General features: G+C 37.6%; 1 protein-coding gene across 1 annotated transcript in view; it reads left to right on the top strand.

The window, feature by feature from the left end:
• The window catches only part of LOC148956484 (U3 small nucleolar RNA-associated protein 14 homolog A), a 50,840-nt gene that overhangs the window by 3,940 nt on the left and 25,997 nt on the right, over positions 1-20,903 (top strand). Inside the window, exons 2-3 of the mRNA XM_089108319.1 lie at positions 10,763-10,955; positions 17,960-18,190. Coding sequence (XP_088964445.1) covers positions 10,763-10,955; positions 17,960-18,190 — 424 coding nt within the window. The remainder of the gene's footprint in view (positions 1-10,762; positions 10,956-17,959; positions 18,191-20,903) is intronic.

Here is a 20,903-nt window from a genome sequence, read left to right as displayed (position 1 = left end):
ATTATAAGGTTAGTTCATTTGTTCAAAAAATTAGAAAATTGCCAATTTTATATTTTTATACCAATAACCAAGTATCCTCTGGAGTTACACTTATAAGCCAGTTTTTACCTTAATTACCTTAATTCGCACTTCAGAGCAAATTAAGGTCCATATTGGATCTGTTGTGCTCCAGGTCAATAATGGCAAAAATTCGTCACTGTGTTGGGGCCCAGTGACACGCCATAGGAGAGGTCTGCTGGAGAGATGCAATTTAAGTCCACTCGGTAGCGGTGGCCACAAGGTAGGTATGGCCTGTAAAGACCATTCTCAGTGGTATAGAGCTGACACCGCCGCACAACAGCAACTTCGGATCGAGTATGCGAGATGGTTGGATATGACAAGCGGCATCAGCCTCCTAGCAAGACACTCATTATGATAAAGTTAGCATCAGTCAGTAGTTGAGTGGGACGGACAGCCACACTCATATTTCCATGGCTTGTTATTCCATTCCATGTCAAGTCTGGACTTGAAGGACGCAGCCGCAGGTGCAGTCGCCATTTCAGCTTGAAGGCTATTCCAATCGTTGACAGCACACTTGGAGAAGAAGTGCCGCACTCCTGTTTTGACAAAAACGTTTTGACAGCTTATGTGAGTGTCCTCTTGTATAGTGCTGACTTGAATGTCTGGTAAAGAGGGGGTTATTTGGTTGTGTATTATACTTGTAGGTCAGCATCATATCACCACGGCAGCGTCTGAAGACGAGTGTTGGCAGCTGCATGCGTTCCAGTCTCTTGTTGTATGGGAGATCTCGTAGGCCAGCTATGCACTTCGTGGCATGTCTCTGAACTCCTTTGATTAGACTGGTATCATTCTTATAAGAAGGGGAGGTGAGACACATACCAAAATCCAAAACAGGTCTAACTATAGCCTTATAGAGCCTTAGAAAGACTGTACGGGAGCGGCTGGTTATATTGCATTTGAGGAGTCCAAGGCTTAAATTTGCTTTTGAAACTGCTTGTTGCCAGTGGCTGTGGAACTTCAGTTGTTCACCTATCAGCACTCCTAGATCTCTTTCTTTGGGACTTGTCTTTAGTACTAAGCTAGCCAGTGAATTGGGATTGGACATGTTGTACTGGTGACGGGGGTTGTTACTTCCAAAGTGAAGGACACTGCACTTTGATGTGTTGAATTCAAGTAGCCAGTCTTGTGCCCACGTTTGGATTTTATGAAGGTCACGCTGCAGACTTTGTTGGTTTGGAGGCCCAAACAGCTTGGAGTTGTCAGCATAGAGAGTGATGTTGTTTTCTGTTCCGTTCATCATATCGTTGATGTATATAAGGAATAGGGTAGGGCCCAAGACAGTACCTTGGGGGACTCTGCTTACAACATCACATGGTTCAGAGAAGACCTTGTCGCCATTAGTTGTGAAGAGTCGAACCTGCTGACTCTACGACCAGTCAGAAAGTCCATGACCCAATTGACCATGTCCAAGTGGGTACCTGCTGCTAAAAGTTTCAATCTGAGACAGTTGTGTGGTACCTTGTTGAAAGCCTTGGCTAGGTCCAGTAAAATCAGGTCCACAGGGATTCCTTTCTCCAGGTGATCTGTTATGGTGCTGTATGTCTCAAGGAGATTGGTCTCAACCAATTTTCCTGGCAGAAATCCGTGCTGGTTGGGGGAAAGTATATTATTATTATGGAGATGTGTCAAAATTTCAGCATTCACAATCCGCTCAAGGGTTTTTGCCACCGCTGAGGTCAGACTGATGGGTCTGTAGTTTATGGCTTTGGTGAGGTCACCTTTCTTGAATATTGTGATGACATGGGTCAGCTTCCAGTCTTTGGGTGCCTTTCTTGAGTCAAGCTACAGTTTGAAGATATTACACAGTGGTAGTGCGATTGCGTTGGCAAGCTCCTTCAATAGTCTTGGGTGCAAGTTATCAGGACTGGCGGACTTATTGACATCTAGCGCTTCAAGTCGCTTTTGGACAACAGGGGGGGATAGTAGAATAGTTGGCATCAGGTTAGGGATGTCGTATGATGGGCTATGAGGAAGAGGACCATCTGGTTCATTGGTGAAAACTGATGCAAACTGCCTGTTGAGGAGTTCGGTAATGTCCTTCAAGTTGGTCACTTCCTTGCAATGATCTGTACTGAGTGCTTTTACTGACCGCCTGATGTGGTCCCTACTTGATATGTACTTCCAAAACTTCTTCGGGTTATTCTTACTATCATCAACTAACTTGGACTCATACTATGTGTAAAGTTGTTTAGTTAGGCTTCTTAGTTTGTTTCGACCTTTGGCAAACTTTTGGTACTGTTTTTCCTTCTCTCCTTTATTGTACTTTCTTCAGTACCGTCCCTTTCTTTTTCTTTCCTTGCTTATATCGGGGGTCGTGAAAGGCAGTGTTTTGGGCTTTGGTGTGAGTTTTACTGACGTGTGTTTTTTTTTAATTGTAAGTAGCTTGTCCATTAGGTTAGCCCATTGTTGGTCAACGTCCCCTTGAAGTAAAGGTGACCAAACTACGCCTTCCAGCTCTTTTCTGATTGCCCTATAGTCTACATAGTTTTCTTTATGTATTCATTTTTTATCTTACAAAATGACACATTCACTTCTAGGATTAGATGATTGCTCTTTCCTAGAGGAGGTAAGTAATTTATGTTCTGAAGCTGGTCTTTATCCCGTAAGAACACTAGGTCCAGTAGAGTTGGCCTCTAGTAGCTTGTTTGACAATCTGGTAGAGATTAAGGTTGTGAAGGCAGTCTGTGAATAGATTTGTGCTTCTGCTTCGGTTTGTAAGTACAGGTATATACGGATATCCCTCCTTCCATATGAGGTCAGGGAAGTTGAAATCACCAGCTATAAAAAGGTTCCCCATGTAAATCATAGTTGCTTTATGCAGCATTGTTGCTATTGTCCGCTCAGTTTCTTGGCAATCTGAGGCAAATGGGCTTCTGTAAATACAGCCTACTCTGGTTATTACTCCACCGCCGTCATCAAATAGGTTGAACCATACAGATTTGACAAATTGTGAGTTACCTAGGAGACATAATGATCGTATACTATAACATGTCTTGAATAGTGCCAACGTACCATGCCTGCATTCCGAAGACTGTAGGTTTGACATGACACCATACCCTGGAATCTTAACATGGGAATCTTTGAGCCTGTTTCTACTGGACTTGGGACAAACCTCGGTCAATAGGACCAAATCATAATTTTTGGAATAAATCACGGATTTCAGCTCGTTCAATTTGTTAGGAAGTTGGTCAACGTTAGTAATTAGAGCATAAAAGTCTGTACTTACTCGTTTTTGGTGTTGCTTACTCTGGTCGTTGGTTCTGTTGCCTGGCTGACCTGAGTCCTCATCTGTTTTGCCTCAAGTGGTTACTGGCGCCTTCGAGTTAGCAGTTTAGTAGCTTCCAGAGCTTGTTTTACTCTCCAATGAGCAGTCACTAGTCATGGATGAGAGTCTTTCCATAGAAAAAGCACTAACATGTTCGGTAACACCCATATTTACATTATTTACACAGTTCACAACTTGGAATTCTACATCTGCATTGGGTTTGGAGGAGGGACTTCTCCGCTTTTCGGGTTTTTTGACACAATACAGAGGTCACGGATTGCGAGGTTTTGTTCACCACCAGCTATTCTGTCCTTAAGCTCTGCAACAAGTGCTTTATATCTCTCTTGATCTTGTTTCAATCGATCATGGCGGAACTGTCCTGCTCCTTTCCTTGAGAAAGACTCTTTCAAGATCTGTTTTTTAATTTGAAAGGATGACACAGTAAACAAAAGGGGCGGTGCCGTATACTGGGTTGGATCGCTAGCCTGTATATTCTGCTTTAGGCGACGGACATTAGTTAAGGGACCGCAATGGATTCCGTACTCGGTTGATAAAAACTGCTTGAGAGCGTTAGTGTCATCAATCAAAGCGTCGATACTGTATGCAACAATGTTGTTTTTCCGTGACTCTTGGTCTTTTTCAGCACGGATGATCTGTCGTACTTTGGATTGTAACAACTGCTGAAAGTTGGCACTAAGTGCTCGGACTTCTGCTTGCACAATTTGCTTTGTTTCATCTATGCTACATTTTGAGGATAGGGCTAATTCCTCACTATTCACTTTGTCTTTTATAGAACCTAGCTCAGCTCTAAGTGCACTCTCAGTTTGTGCAATGGTATTGGAGAGACTACTCTGAAGGTTTCCTATTGCTTGCGTGATCACAGTAGTAATATCTTGGATAGTAGCTGTAGGTTGGGGCGGGATAATGGATCTAGGGGTGGTCACATTTGATTTGAACCAAGCACAGTCCCAATTGAAACCATTTTTCTCCTGCATTTTCACGACAAGTTCATACTCTGCATCGGATATTTTCAGGCACTTACAACACATCCATTTCCCACACGCATCACAAAGTAATGCTTTAGAGTCCTCTTCTAGGTCTGAAGTACATAACAGGCATCTGTCCACATTTTTCTGAGGGCTCTCTCTGGGACGTTTCGATTTTGGTGGCATTTCGGGCACGAACAAATTTTCCACCAACAGGAAATTGTATTGGCAACACCGACAGAAAAAAATCAAGATATATAGACGTTGAAATCTCCAGGGAATTAAACTTCTGTAGTTTAATTCATATTTTCTTTTCAAAAAAGAAAAACACTTCAAATATCTACAACTTCTAAAGCAGCAACCTTTTAAGAAAATCGAAATATATTTTCTTGTGATTATTATCAATTCTAATCAGCAGTTGTACCAAACCAATTCTGTTCAAGACATCCTCAGGGCTATACTGTGGTGTTTATCCTCCCCCATAGTATAGTACAGACTGTTTGATATCATCTATTTTCGCTTCTTGTTTTAGTTTTATTTCTTTGTTTAAAGCTTTTTCCAATAGGCAATTATTAGAAGTCCTCCAAAAAAAAAAGTCGCCCCAGATCCCAAATCAAATTCCAGTGAAAGTGTAATAGTGAAAGATAACCATCCTGGCTGGTCAAGCACCCTATCTCAAAGTTCTAATGATAGCTCCAATTCGGACAATAGGACAATGATAAGTGTAGGGGCTAATGTAACCATAGATGATAATGGGTTTCAAGAGGTCCTCTCTAGAAGTTCTAAAAAAAAGAAAAAAATCTCCCCAATTAAAAGCATTTCCCCTCTCCCTGCCCAAGATCCTCCCTCCAAAAACTTAGGAATTTACCTTAAAATTACTCCCACTACCCCCTTTGAAATAAAAATGATCACTGCAATAAGAGTTGCAATTTTTAAACTGCTAAAATCAATGTTCTCTCTTAACATTAACCGTGATGGATCTCTGCTAATAGCTGTAGAAGATCAGAACTCAGCAGATACAATAATTAACCTTAAATCCCTTCTGAATAACCCAATTATTGCATCTAATTGGAACCCAAAACAATCACCAACAAAAATAGTAGTTTATAATGTTCCCCCAGAGATATCTACTCAGGAGTTAGAAGAAGGCCTTTCAGATAGGGCTGGAAACACAATCCCAGTTGAGGATGTTACCCAACTTGGAAAACCCAACTCTAATGGCCTAAAAACTAGTAGATCCTTCTTATTCACACTGAAGGATAAAATTGATATCCCAGAAAAATTATTCCTATTTGGACAAATCAAACCACACAAGGAATACAAACCTAAGCCTATTCAGTGTCAGAAGTGTTTCAAACTGGGACACACAACAAACAAATGCAAGGAAATTCTCCAAGAGTGTAGTAATTGTAAATCTTTCCATCCTAAAGAGCTGACAACTTGCAACAACACCCAGCCTACATGCATCAATTGCAAAGGCCCACATGAATCTACAAATAAATCATTATGCCCTGCATACAAGAAAAGAGCTCTAACACTCCAAATATCAACAGAGAAGGCCATCCCATACCCCTTTGCAGCAATGAAAGCAAATACTGCCCAACAATACCAAATAAAGCCTGCAATGAAACCAACCAAAACCCCTAAGTCAAATGCCCCCAATGCATCAAGCACCCCATATAAAACACCATCTTCTAAGCCCCCTAGCTCAAATCCCTATCAGAAGGAATCACCAAGCCAACAAACTTCCTTTTCCGGTGAGATGAGGCCAGCCTGGCCCTCCCTCCCAAGAAGAAACAAACCAGAAACACTACCAGGAATCAATCCCTTAACCAACAAACAGGATGCACTACCAAAAATGCAATCCCCAAATATTTGCTTATTCATTCTAAACTGTAATGCAGTTCAGGCAATGAACATACATCCACTACAGAAAACAAAAATTATTGCAGAATTGGCAAAAATCTACATCCCAGATGATATGCTCATTCAAGCAAAAAAAGATCTTGCTTTACTGTTAACAAAGCCGAACATTGATACACAGTCATATGAAGAATAAATCAATAACACAACATTTATCAATACTCCAATGGAATGTAAGATCACTCACAGAAAATAAGCTAAATGAACTAATATCATTTATGAATAATAACTCAATTAATATTGCTTGCCTCCAGGAAACTCATTTAACCCAAAATCAAACAAATTAAGTCTCTGGGATATACTATCCTGAGAAAGGATAGATCTTCAGAGAGAAAAGGAGGTGGTGTAGCTTTATTAGTTAATAATAATATAAAATTTTGTGGCATCAATTTTCCAGATTTTGAAAATGATGTTGATGTAATTGGTATAAGTGTTTGGCTGAATAATTTAAAAACTTACATAATAAGCTTTTATAACCCTAATGGCCAAACTACAGATGCCAAGGATTTCTTTAATTATATAAATAATTCTAATATGTTAAAAAATATCATTATTTGTGGTGATTTCAATGCCCACAGCCTTTTGTGGGGGAATAAACCAGCAAATAAAGCTGGTAAATTTATTGAGCATATGACTTCAAATAATAATGAATTAGTTGTTGCTACCCCTCCAAACCTGAATACTTATTTCAACCCCAAAAGTGGCAATTTCTCCACAATTGACCTACAAATTGTGTCTTTAAATTTTTTGAACAAAATTTACATAAATAAAATTGATAGTCTATGTACAGACCACTTTGCTATAGTTTGCTCCCTAAATGAACCTGCTGAAACTTTATCTCATACATCCAAATATATCAACACTAAAGCAAATTGGTCTATTTTCCAAAATAAGCTAAATGATGAAATTACAAGTTTCACCCAAAGTTCATGCATTTCTAACACAACAGTTGACACACATGCTGAAGCGTTGACATCTTTACTAATAAATACAGCTAATCATGCTATCCCCAGGACAACACCTAAGAAAACATTCCCTAAACAAATTCCTAAAGTATGGTGGACAAATGAGTGCCTAAATAAATGGAGGATAAAAAAAGGCAGCTAGGACAGAATTCATAAAAAAACCAACACCTACCACATATTTTATAAAATTACAAGCAGAATCTAATCTAAAAAGGACTATAATAGATGCTAAATATAAATACTGGAATAATTTTGCAAATAATCTCTCCAGAGAAACAAATGAGCCAATTATACATAAAGTCATAAGCCACATATGTGGGAAAAAGACTTCCCCCAACCCACTCCAGTATGAGCTTATACATGATAATACCCATTATGACAATGATAATGAAAAGGCTAACCTATTTGCAACTCTTTTTGTTAATAAGCTAACATCAAATAATCAAAGCAAAGTGTCCACAATTCCTATGAACCCTAGTTACCAACCACGCCCAGGATCCGAGTACATAACTAATCCATTTTCAATCCAGGAATTGAATAATGCAATACATCATATTAGGTCCAAAACTAACAGTAGCTATGACAATATACACCCTACATGGATAAAGAATCTCACACCTTCATACAAACAAGAACTGCTATATTGTTATAATCACGCTTGGGCATCTTCTAGGTTCCCCAATATATGGAAATGTTCGTCCCTCCTACCAATCCTAAAGAAAAATAAACCAAAAGATAACCCTGAGTCTTATAGGCCCATAATGATTACACCTGTGATGGGGAAAATAATGGAGAAAATGATTTATCACAGACTCCTCTGGTTTGTTGAGAAAAATAACATGATCCCACACACTCAAACTGGATTCAGGAAATAACACTCCTCAACAGATGCTTTCATTTTGCTAACAAATGCAATAAATGAATCTTTCTCAAAAAATAATATCCTAGTGGCAGCTTTCCTAGATTTTGAAGGAGCTTATGACAATGTGAACCACCAAATCCTTTTAAATAAACTTGCAAACCTTGGAGTACCCCCTAAGCTAGTATCCTTTATTAAATCCTTCATAGAAGTGCGAAATTTCATTGTTTGTGTTGGTTCAGCCTCTTCACCCCAAAAGACAATTTCCAAAGGCCTACCTCAGGGAGCAGTCCTCAGTTGCCTCCTTTTTGTCCTATATCTCTGGGACATGAACCTACCCCACACAAATCTACAATATGCTGATGATCTGGTGCTATGGTCATCTGGCAACACCTTTCAGATAGCACAGTCAAATCTGCAAAAGTCACTTTTCCAGTTTGAAAAATTCTCTCAACATTCAGATTTACCCATTGCACCCACCAAGTCAAAAATAATCCAATTTCACCGGAAGCGAAACCATGTTAATGCAAAACTAACTCTAAATAAAACAACTATTCCAGAAGAAAATAATATTAATTACCTAGGTTTCATGCTTGACCAAAAACTTAATTTCCACCTCCACATTTCAAACACAATAAAAAAATGTTATAGAAAAGCAAATATACTAAAAAGACTTCTTTCCACACCCTGGGGTTGTAAGGAGAAAACCTTACTCCAGTTTTATAAATCACATATAAGACCCCATATTGACTATGGGCTCATTGTCTATGGTGCATGTGCAAAGACCCAGATGCAAAAAATTGAAACAACACAAAATGATATAATACGTCTTATATTTGGTCTTAGGAAACCCACAAGCACCAAGTTTCTGCTTATGGAGAGTGGATTAACAACAATAAGGGAGAGACGTAGCTTTCTCTTGATAAAACATCTTACAAAAATTGAATCAAATAGCTCACACACATTACATAATTGGTTAAGAAATCCAGCCATGCATAGAGGTATTGCAGATGAGTATGCCAATATTCAAAAGAAGTTCCCTGGACCAGCAAAATCTATTGCACCTACTTTCCCCCAATCCCCTCCATGGAATTGGTCATTTCCCATAATAAATACTGAATTTTCAAAATGGAATAAAGATTTAACCCCCATTGATTTTGTCCAGAAAAAATTTGCAGAACTTAATACAATTACCTATAAAAATCACTTCCAAATATTTGTTGATGGGTCAAAAATGGATGAGAAAGTTGCAAGTGGTGTTTTACTTCCTCACCTGAAAATTGCAATGGGAGAGAGATTATTTAATAATTTATCTATAATGTCTGCTGAGTTAAATGCCATAATCATGGCATTAGAACACCTTAAGCAAAACCAACCTTTGATTGAAAATTCGAAAAATATTATCATCTATTCCGACTCTTTATCAAGCCTTGAGTTGCTGGCCTCAGCTCCTCAATATAAGTTGGACATTGACACTTATCATTGTCTCAGTATTATTGATAATCTTGCTTCAAGTGGCATAAAAACTTACTTTCAGTACATTCCTAGCCACTCTGGCATAAGTGGTAATCATCAGGTTGATGAAATAGCAAAAAATACTATAAATATTGACTAGCCAAGTGGGAGGTCAATCCCAATTAGAGATATTTACCAATGGCGGCTATCAGATATTAATTTTAATAAGATTAATCCTACCCTTTCGCCCTTTCCCAATAAGTATCTTTCTAAAATTTATCATAGAATTCGTTCTGGAACAAATGGATTAAATTTTCTGGCATTCTCATATAAGATTTCTAATTCAAGTGGTTCAATTCCCCTGTCCCCTCTTTGCAGGCATTGTAATATGAATAATGAAACAATTGACCATTGCCTATTTGAATGTAATATGCTGACGTCTGCACAACATACCTTGCTTTGTAAACTGTTAAAATACTTCAAACACCACAAAATCCCACTATCAGCCAAGAGCCTAGCCAACTGCACCTGCACACAGAGCATATAAATCGACATCTATCATCTTATATTTGAACTCCTAGAGTCAAAAGATCTGCTGAAAGATATCTGAATATATCTAATAAATATGAGGCAATCAAGCCAGTAGCTCTGTAGCCCACAGAGTGAAGCAAAAGGAAAAGGGCTAAATAGTTATACTGAAAAGCCCGCCTGCTGTTAAATAGAAGAAGAAGAATTATGTATTATTAGTTAGAAAACACATAAATCGAATAAAACTCCAAGGTGAGTAACTATAATTTAACACTTTAAGGTCTAATGATTATGAAAATAATACACTAGGATTGGAAAAAAGTCTTAGACACTCAGTTTGAGCCAATAGTTCACAAGTTAAATTTCACAGGATCACATGGGTTTGTTGATCAACAATGACTGAATGGATTATTGTTCAAATCCAAAGAAAATGAAAAACAAGGATATCAAAACCACTGGCAGAATATAGAGCTACTCCTACCAATAGCTACAAATAAAATTTGGACTGTGCTTTTTGTTTTGAAACCAAATCCAAGATCCAGGGGTCAATGATGTGACTCTGTAAGCTCAGTCAGAGTTGACCTAGCTCTAAATGGGTACCTTGAGAAATACAGAGGGGGGTGACACAGGAAGTATTGGATGATTTGTACTCCTGGCTGGAGGCAGAATATCCACCAGGAATATCTTGCCAGCTATTCTGATTTTGTTTTTGCTTTTCTAGAAAAAACATCATACCAGTTAAAACTGCAACTGAACATGTGGTTTCTAGTAATGCAAAGGCTGTTACTGTTGGCAACCTTCTGAAAACTCTGACAGACAAAGCTTTGCATGCTAATATAAAAAAGGCTGTTTCAAAGGATACAAAACATTTTAAAACTTTGCCTGTACCCTTGGAAAGACCCCAAAGTGAAAAGGTAAGTCAAAGTTCTTTTCCTACCACAGTCTTTATGGTGTATCATGCTCCTTTTGTCCTGCTATTATTTTTGATAATACCTGTGTACAAGATAGCCCAAAATTACGTGGATAGTATTTGGAATGGGTTTGAATATTAAGTTTTATTATTACAATTAACTTAAAAAACTTTCTCCACAAAACAAGTTTTTCAAAGAAAATTAAAGAGCTCTATAAAACCAAAAATAAACTCATATAATCTTTCTAGCATAGAACTACCACAAATCACCATCAATAAATAAGTGATACCCAAAACAAACAGAAATTACAATAAATAACCAAGTCAAAGTCAAAACGAGCAAAGATTAACATGAGTAGAGCTGACAGCCCCCGTGCCTTCTCAAGATCAGAGCATAATTTGTACTTAACTGACAACAAAATACATTTTAAATGTTTTCACTTTTTTGTTTAATAAATAAAAAATAATTAAAACCTTAAGGAACAAATATCAGTATATGTATATTAAACAGACAATCCACGGCCATTTGTTTTTTTTTTTTTTCAGTAAAGTGCAAATTATGTCAAAAATGCATACCTTTCTTAATAACATATACAATATGAAAACAACAGACAACTTGCCAAACTTACAGCCCTGAGGACTGTCCGGATGGTGACATCTCCAAAAACATAATTACTGGACCTTTTTACAATGCTGGACAAAACAGTTCTCTTAAAATTTTGATTGGACATGTTTTGGGGAATGATATGCTTGTGGGAGAGAGGTTGGTTGCCCTCCATTCACTTTTGACCTAAAAAGGACACTAAAACTTCTGACTTCCAATCACATGAGCCCCATCTGATCCAAAGTTTATATAAACTTTTTATAAAATTTATAAGGTTGTATGGGACCACCTGTCCCATAAAAACCTTATATGCCCCAAGGCATAACCTACAACCCTTGGGCTCTGGGGGTTGTGTTCACCCTGAAGGTATTGTTATATGGTCTTTGGGTTATTGTGAACAAAATGGCTATCTCAAAATTTTGATTTGATGTATTTAGAGAAAAGAGGCTGCCAGGTAGGGGGCTAGTTGCCCTCCCATCACTTTTGACTCTTGAAAGGGAACTAGAACTTCAAATCAAATGAGCCTCCTCTAAAGTTCACACAACCACCCCTTCCGTAAAAACCTTATATGCCCCTGGGGCATAGCTTACAACCCTTGCCCCCTGACACTGGGGGTTGTGTCAGCCCCAAAGGTCTTGTTGTGTGATCTTTGAACTGTTTTTGAATTAATGGCTATCTCAAAATTTCTGTTGGATGTATTTGAGGGAAATAGGGCATGGGGAGGGGTACTAGAACTTTGCATTTTCAATCCAATGAGCCCTCCCTGGAGTTTGTACAACCACCCTTTCCACAAAAATCTTATATTTCCCCAGGGCACAACTTACAACTTTTGCCCTGAGGGCTGTGGGGGGGGGGTCAACCTCTAAAACATAATTACTGGACCTTTCAACTGTGCTGCAAAAAATGGCTATCTAAAAATTTTGATTGGATTTGTTTGGGGAAATGATGGGCATGAGGGGGGAGGGGTACCTAACCAATTCTGACTATTAAAAAGGGCTCTGGAAGTTTCAATTTTCAATCAAATGAGCCCCTTTTAAAGTTTTTATGACAACTCCTTCTGTATGAAGTGTTCTGGTCTAAAAAAAAGAATGGGTTTAATGGGGCTCTTTACTTCTCTTTGAAAAACTTGCTTTGTGAAAATGTTTTTTTTAATTAATTTCTCTTCCTTTTTTTATTGACATATACTTTTCATGGAAAAAAAAATATCTTATTGTTTTTTTTTTTCTATAAGAATCTGTAGTTTGCCTTTTTTTTTTTTTTTTTTTTTTTTTTTTTTTTTTTTTTTTTTTTTTTTTTTTAGAAGCTTTTTCACCAATGTTTAATCCTGACACAAATAGTATTGTATAATTTAATTTTACACCTCCTGAAGTTGACATGAAAAAAACAACAATATTATATCATTCCCAAAAAATTTTATCTATGCTCTTTGACAAGCTGGATACACTTACTTTTGATTTATCTAAATTGAAAGAGCAGAAGCAGTAACAGTAGTAGCCCTGAAAATTCAAATTAATATTCCCAGTCATTTTTTATATATTGCTGAGGTGTTGTATTGGCAACTTTTGAATTAGTTTTAAAATATTATGGGCCAATTACATAATTGTGTGGGGTTTGACATATCCAATATTGGTAGAGACATAGTTACTGGGCTGTTCTTCTATGCTGAACAAAATAGCTGTCTCAAAATTTTAACAGGATGTGTTTGAAAAGTGAATATGCTTGGAAAGAGGGCTACTTTCCCTCCAGTGTCTTTTTGACTCTTAAAAAGGGCAGCAGAACTTTTTGAATTAGTTTGACATCCACCTAAATATTCCTGGAAAACTTCACCTTAATACTCTTAGCTTGGATTGTAGCAACAGTTGTTGTAGCATTAGTAGCAGTATGCACATAACACCTTTAGTTTCACCAACATCCTCTTCAACATACACTGAAAGTTTAAACTTCATACCATCAACCATATCTGAGACTTTTCTGGTAAGTCCTCTTGACAACCTGTGTGGGCATAGTGTGTTTCGATTTAGTTCCATACAGATCTAATATTTCCCAGATTGTTTGCCTTAATGCCCTTAGTTTTAGTAAGAGCAGTTGTAGTAGTAGCAATAGAATTAATAGCAGTAGCCTTATCTTTAGTGGCAGTAGTAGTAGAAGTAGTAATAATAGTAGCAGTATGAGTAGAAGCTGTAGCATTAGGATGCAACTATTTTCTTTTGGTTAGTTCAACATCCCCCAGAACAAGGCCTGTTAGTTTCAATTTCAGACACCACTGTTCCTAAGATATTGCTGTTATGCCCTTTTGACAACCTGCATACAGGTGGCTGTTGTGATTAAGTTTAGCCGATCTCCCCCACCACCAAAAAAAAATCCTTAAAAATTTCACATTCATACCCTTAGGCATAATTTTAATATTAGTCACTGTAGTAGTATTGGTATTGCTAGTAGTAGTATTAATAGTAACAGCAGTAGTACTAGTAGCAACAGTAGTATTAAGGTATTGTCTTTACAAGTAGTCATAATAGAAGTAGTAGTAGTAAATGATGCAGTGATAGTAGTATTAGTAGTAGCATGCATATATTGCCCTTTGGTCAGAAGATCTTCCCTTTTAGCATTCTCTAAAAGCTTCAACTTAATACCCAAATCAATTCTTGAGATGCACTCTTAACAATGTACATGCGCATCACATCTTTTGACTTAGTTCAAATTTCCCCTCATTATTGTAAATGGAGTAGTGTGGTAATAGTAGTAGCAGTAGTGGTGGTAGTAGTTGTATTAGTAGTGGTAGCATGCAAACATTCTCTTTTTGATCATCTCCCTTATCATTTCCTGAAAGTTCAAAATTAATATACCCATGCATTCCTAAGTAACTCCCTTTTGATAATCTATACAAATATTGTGTTTTGGTTTAGTTCAACACTCCCTTCAACATTCTCTGAAAGACCCACCTGAATGCCCTTTGTCTTTTTGGAAAGTAAAGTTCAAAAATGCATACCTTTCTAAACAACATTATAATATAAAGACAATGAAAAAATTGCCTTACTTACAACCTTTACCCTGAGGACTGTGGTCCTTTGGGGAGATTGATATCCCCAAAGACATAATTACTGGACCTTTCAACAATACTGAACAAAATAGCTGACATAAAATTTAGATCAGATGTTTTTAGGGAAATGATAGGCTTGTTGGGAAAGGGCTGGTTGCTCTTCGTCTGCTTTTGACTATTAAAACGGGCACTAGAGCTTCCGACTTCCAATCACATGAGCCCTTTCGGATCCGAAGTTTGTATGACCACCTGTTCCATAAACCCCCCTCCCCCGGGGGGGGGGGGGGTGCCCCCGGGCTCAAAGCGGTTGTGTCCACTCTGAAGGCAGTGTTATATGCTCTTTGGAGTATTGTGAACAAAATAACTATCTCACAATTTTGATCAAATATGTTGGGAGAAGGGGCTTTCAGGGAGGGGGGGGGGGTAGCTGCTCTCTGTCACCTGTGTCTCTTAAAAGGGCACTAGAACTTTAAATTTCTTACTTATATCCTTTGCCTTGAGGACTGTGGTCCTTGGGGAGATTGACAACCCCCAAAGACATAATTATTGGACCTTTCAACAATGCCGAACAAAAAAGCTCTCTTAAAATTTTGGTCAGATGTTTTTTGGGGAATAATAGCCATGGAGGGGAGACTGGTTGCTCTCCAACCGCTTTTGACTCTTAAAAAGGGCACTAGAACTTCCGAATTCCAATCACTTGAGCCCCGTCCGATCCGAAGTTTATATGACCACCTGTTCCATAAAAACCTTATATGCCCCATGATATGACTTACAACCCTTGCCCCCGTGCTCAGGGGGTTGTGTCCACCCTGAATGCATTGTTATATGCTCTTTGGAGTATTGTGAACAAACTAACTGTCTCACAATTTTGATCAAATATGTTTGGAGAAAAGAGGCTTTCAGGGAGGGAGGGGGATGGATAGTTGCTCTCTGTCACCTTGTCTCTTAAAAGGGCACTGGAACTTTAAATTTCCAATAAAATGAGCCTCCTCGAAAGTTCATACAACCCTTGCCCCCAGACTCTGGGGGGTTGTGTCCGCCCCAAAGGCCTTGCTGTATGATCTTTGGACTGTTTTTGAACAAATGGCTATCTCAAAATTTCCATCAGATACATTTGAGGAAAATAGGATATGAGGGAGAGAGGCGGGTTGCCCTCCAATTGCTTTGACTCTTGAAAAGGACACTGGGATTTCTTATTTCCAATCCTATGAGCCCTCTCTGAAGTTTATATGACCATATGACCACCCTTTCCATAAAAACTATATGTGCCCCTGGGCCTTACAACCCTTGCCCTGAAGGCTACAGGGGGGGGGATGTATGCCTGAAATACATTATTACTGGACCTTTCAACTACGATGAACAAAGTGGCTATCTATAAGTTTTGATTGGACTGAAAAACATTTAATAAATCTTGTATAAAATTTAATAAATCTCCTCTGTCTGTTAAAGCGCCCATACTTGTGAACCATACTTGACTACTGTCATTAACATAGCTTCAGATATTCTAATCTTGGTTTGGAGTCTTACCTTCATATTGTTCCAACTTTTTTCAACTGTGGAAAAACACCCTGAACCTTGGTCTTTGTAGATTATTAAATAATAAAAAAACAAGTGTTTTTAACTGAAAGCAAGGAGCAACATTAAAACTTAAAACGAACTGAATTTTTTTCGTATATGAAAGGGGATGTCCTCTCCTCAACGGCTCGCTCTTTACGCTACAGTTTTTTATTGTTTAAAAAAATAAAGTTGTGAGACAGAGTCAAACTTTAGCGTAAAGAGCGAGGCGTTGAGGAGGGGACAGCCCCTTTCATATACGGAGTAATTTCTGTTCGTTTAAAGTTTTAATGTCGCTCTTACTTTCAGTTAAAAAAAACTTGTGTTTTTATTTAACTTCTTATTGTTTTTTAATTAATGCAGCTTTTATTTTAGCTCACCGTACATGAACAATTAAATCGAAATTTGCATATTAATTTTACTTTTTTTTGGCTAAATGGCTTTCTCGAAATTTTGTTCTGATTTAACTTACGTAACGAACTTCTATATTCGTATATTTATATTACGTATATTAGGGAGTTTGCCCCCTAGTCAATACCTTGCTCTTTAAAATAAAGTTCAAATTTTGTTCCGATTCTTTAAGAATGACTTCTTAATCACAAAGGCCGTTATTTAGAATAAATAGCTTTTATGAAAGTACAAAAAAATCTTCAGCGTAAAGAGTGAGTTAGTGACTAGGGGGCGAACCCAATCATCTACATAATAATTTCTGTTCGTTTTAAGTTTTGATGTTGCTCCTTACTTTCAGTTTAAAACCTGATTTTTTTAAAATTTAATTTCTGATTGTTTTTTTTTTTTATAACGCTGGGAAATCCGGCACCCCCTTCATAGCAATGTCCGTTTCCCCATGAAAACTTCCTCCCTGGAAAGATCCTCCCACATAACCCCCGACCCACACCCTCCCCCCACTAACAGAAAAAACCATCCCTGAAAACGTCTGTATACTTCCAATAACCAATACTAAAGCTTAAACTTTCTTCACATGCTGACCAATGGTTGGCATAGTGCAGGTACCAATCTCTTGATTTTTTGCCTTTGGCCAGGAGTGCAATGCGTGGTTGGGGACAAATCATCTGTTGCTTTCCATGTTTTCCCCCCTGATTTCTCCACATACCCACTTAGGTCTGGGTTGACTTTGGCTGAGCTTACAGAGTCACACCATTGACCCCCAGATCTTAGATGTGGTTCCAAAAAAAAAAAAAAAAAATCGAAATCTATTTGTAGCTATTGGTTGGAGTATAGCTCTAGATTCTGTCAGTTATTTTGATCTCCTTGATTTTTCACTTGCTATGGAATAGAATGATAATCCATTTCAAGAGCTAAAAATGGAATTTATTCTGATTTGAGCTCTCAGGACTTGGTGGAGTCTGGGAATCTCATTATATGATGCTAGAACATTTAAACCTTTTCCATAATTTGTGGAGTCATTAGCATTTGACTTCTGAAAAATTGTATGAAATTAAGGTATAGCCAAGGTAGCATAATTATTATGCAGCCGAGGATGAGGTATGTTTGCAGGAGTTTCTATTGGGATGGTTGAAGCTCATGCTTTAAAGCGGATTTTTGGATTGAGCTGGTTATACTGGCTCTGTAAAACTTAGGTATTATTGTACGGCGTGAATATTCTTCGTTACTGTAGGTATTAATCCTTCTATTTGGAGAATTCCCATACAAATATTGTAGAGTTAAGTGTCATTTAGTTGCTTTGACGCTAAAGTTAGAAAATATTTAAAAAGGGAAGTTGATTAGTTTGGCATGTGAAGTGATTTTATAGGGTTTCATTTCAAATGTGCCGTTTGTTTCTTTATTTAAGATAATTCGTGTTGCTGCCTATGACAAAGCAAAGAACGAAGTAGGTAGATGGGATCCTGTTGTATACCAGAACAGACTCGGGACTGCTGTCCAGGAATTTCCCCTTTATCAGCCAGACAATAGACTCATAGATGGCAATGCGTTTGCCAAGAAATTTAAGCGTAAGACTCCTTTAGAAGAGCAAATTGCTGCACTTCTGCATGGAAGCAAGAACGTTATGAAAAACGGAGAGGTGAGTTGTTTTATAGTTTCCAGTTTCTTAATATAATCTTAAATTTCTTGTGTTTTTTAATTATTTGAGCATTTAAACAACAGCGCTGTAAATTCCAGTCCTCTGCTGGAAGGGGGAGAAAGACGAGAGGTGTCCTTTGAGTATCTGGGGATCAGCTTCCAGTTTTATGCATAATTTATGCAGTAAATTAATAAAATGATGTGAGAAATTGGAAGAGGATAGAAGTGAATTTATGTTTACCTATGTGCTACTTTTACTGTTATGAGTCCTTAAACAAGAAATTGAAAAATAGCTTTTAAATGTATATTACATTACCACCAAGGAAGCTCCTACAGGTCAATTAAAGCATTTCCATAAGTACGTAGTCCTAGTCAAGTACTTCTGCAGGTAGCAGGCAATTACTTCTGTAGGAGCTGTGTGATTGTCTTTCGGGCTTGTTAGACGGTTGTAGGATAGACAGCTCCCATGATGTGAGGTGAGGGATGTGTTTGTAGAAGATATTGACGCCATATCGAAATTTTTGTTTAAGAGTAACAATTCTTTTTATGTAACCATTTGACGTATGTTGTTATATGCACACTCTTTCAAATAGACTGGAAGAAAATGGAATACATTTCTACACAAGATTTTGTAAAATTAGCCAAATATCAACAGAAGTTAATAGTAGTAAATCAACAGGCAAATAATTCCATGCTGAATTCTCTGGGATGGAACAGGAGAAGTTTTTAGGGGCCCAAGAACGTCACAATTTGGATTTTGGGGCATTGGTACCATAATTTCTGTTACCTAACCGTCCTATTTGCTAACAAATTGAAAATTTGAGTTTTATTAAAAAGTGGAAGGCGAAATTAATTTATCCTTTTGCTATAGTAAAAAATATTTAGTTCTTCAACTTGTAAAAAAAATAATCTTTGCGATAGAAGGACTTGTGTAGAAAGAGAAACTATAAATCATAAAGCAATTCAGATCTCTTTGAAGATAACAGCGGGTTTGCGGGACTAATACTTTTGTTTTGCCGTGTTTGAAAGTTATAAGGATATAACTTCCGTGTTGTTGTTTTTTTTGTGAAAAGTGTGGAGCTCAAGCTGGTGTGATGAATATGACTGCACATTTTGAAAAGCTGCATATGACTCATACTTTTGGCTAAAAAAAAGATGGTTTTCACTTGCCGTTGCTCACAATATGAGTGGTGAAGTGGACTTATATATTCTATATAAGAAAATGCTATATCAAATTGTTCTACCAAGCTTCTGTTTCTTCAAGCTATGTGTCTGGTTCTGAGTGTAAAATTCCATTTAAGTTGTCAAATAACTTCAGCAGTTTCAAATTTAAGTTAAACTAATAGTTAAAAGGGCATAAGATACGCAACAATTCTCTGACCCAATAAAATATATTCTTAGAACAATGACTAGAACAAGTTTCAGATTTACAGAAAGGGGCATTTCCCTGTGGTTCCAAAAGTGTTACCATTTACTTTTACAAGCTATCTTTTTTTGTTATTTAGGTCAAGTTTGACATTTCATTTTTTGTGTTTGGGACTGAGGCAGAGGATGGTATCATATGTATCGCTTAAATTTCTATAGTTCTTTCATTGCTAAAGAAATTAGAAGCTTCTATTTGCTCCTTTGCTAGTAGTGATCTTTAAAAGTTGGCCCGCCGCAAGAAATTCAAACTTTTAGCTGGAAGAAATACGATTTCGAGGCACCGAAATTTTCTCAAATGCTCCCACCAAATTTTTAGTCCAAACGTTGAGCCCTATTTAATACAAAATCACGCAAAAACTTGTAATCAGCCTTTTAGCTGTAAAGTAGACGTGTTGCACATTGTTTAAATTTTTAGCAGAACTGTATGCATGATGCACCTTGTTTGAACTGAAATCACGCTGGGGCTTTTAATTTGTATGATTGGAGAAGCAAAGTGAGACATCCCCCCCCACTCTGGTCCTCCCATCTACAACTTTTGATTGGATCGAAATTGTGCTTTGATTTTTAAATTTACGAATTTAGGCTCCGAATGGTCCCACGGCCTTTCGAAAACTCTCACCATTGGCTTTTAGTAGAAAATCAGGCATGTTGCACCCTGTTTTGAAGTGGGATCATGCAAGAATTTTCTGTTTATATGATTGGAGGCACCAAGTGGAAGACCACCTCCCATTATTTATTTCTCAGCGGAAACACTGAAAGTTTGTTTTTTTATTCATCAATCGAGTTGAAATTTCATTGGTAAATACCCTGGAGCAATGGGAGATGAGAGGGATAATTTCCAGTGGCGTATTCCGCTTTTCTGACCTCCAGTCAACTCTAAATTTATGGGGCAAGTAATTTTAAGATAGATAAACAGAGCGGACGGATATTCAGAGATGCTGACATTTAATGAGCTCCATCTATCTTTTTCCGAAATGTTTCCAGATGCTTTGGAAATTTGGTCGGAGGGTATCTACAGCCAAGAAGACGTTAATCAAGAAATGGGACATTACAAACTTTAATACGGGCATTAGCAAGCTTCAAAGCTTAGTTCCTTGGGGATTTCAGCTCCGTTTCATACTGTGACTTTCAGAAAAGAATCTTAAAAGTTGTTCGTTTTACAGGACAAGCAATTACATACTTCTGCTAATTGGTTTTACCTCTTCTTCGTTTCTAATACATTTTAGGGTTGAAAAAATTTGTCTTTATTTGATTGGATACTGACGTAACTACGTAGTTTTATAATTATT

Source organism: Artemia sp. Qi Xiang Cuo, chromosome 1 (assembly GCF_049724085.1).
Source record: "Artemia sp. Qi Xiang Cuo chromosome 1, ASM4972408v1, whole genome shotgun sequence".
Classification (NCBI taxonomy): domain Eukaryota; kingdom Metazoa; phylum Arthropoda; class Branchiopoda; order Anostraca; family Artemiidae; genus Artemia; species Artemia sp. Qi Xiang Cuo.
This window is presented reverse-complemented; position numbering and strand designations above follow the sequence as displayed.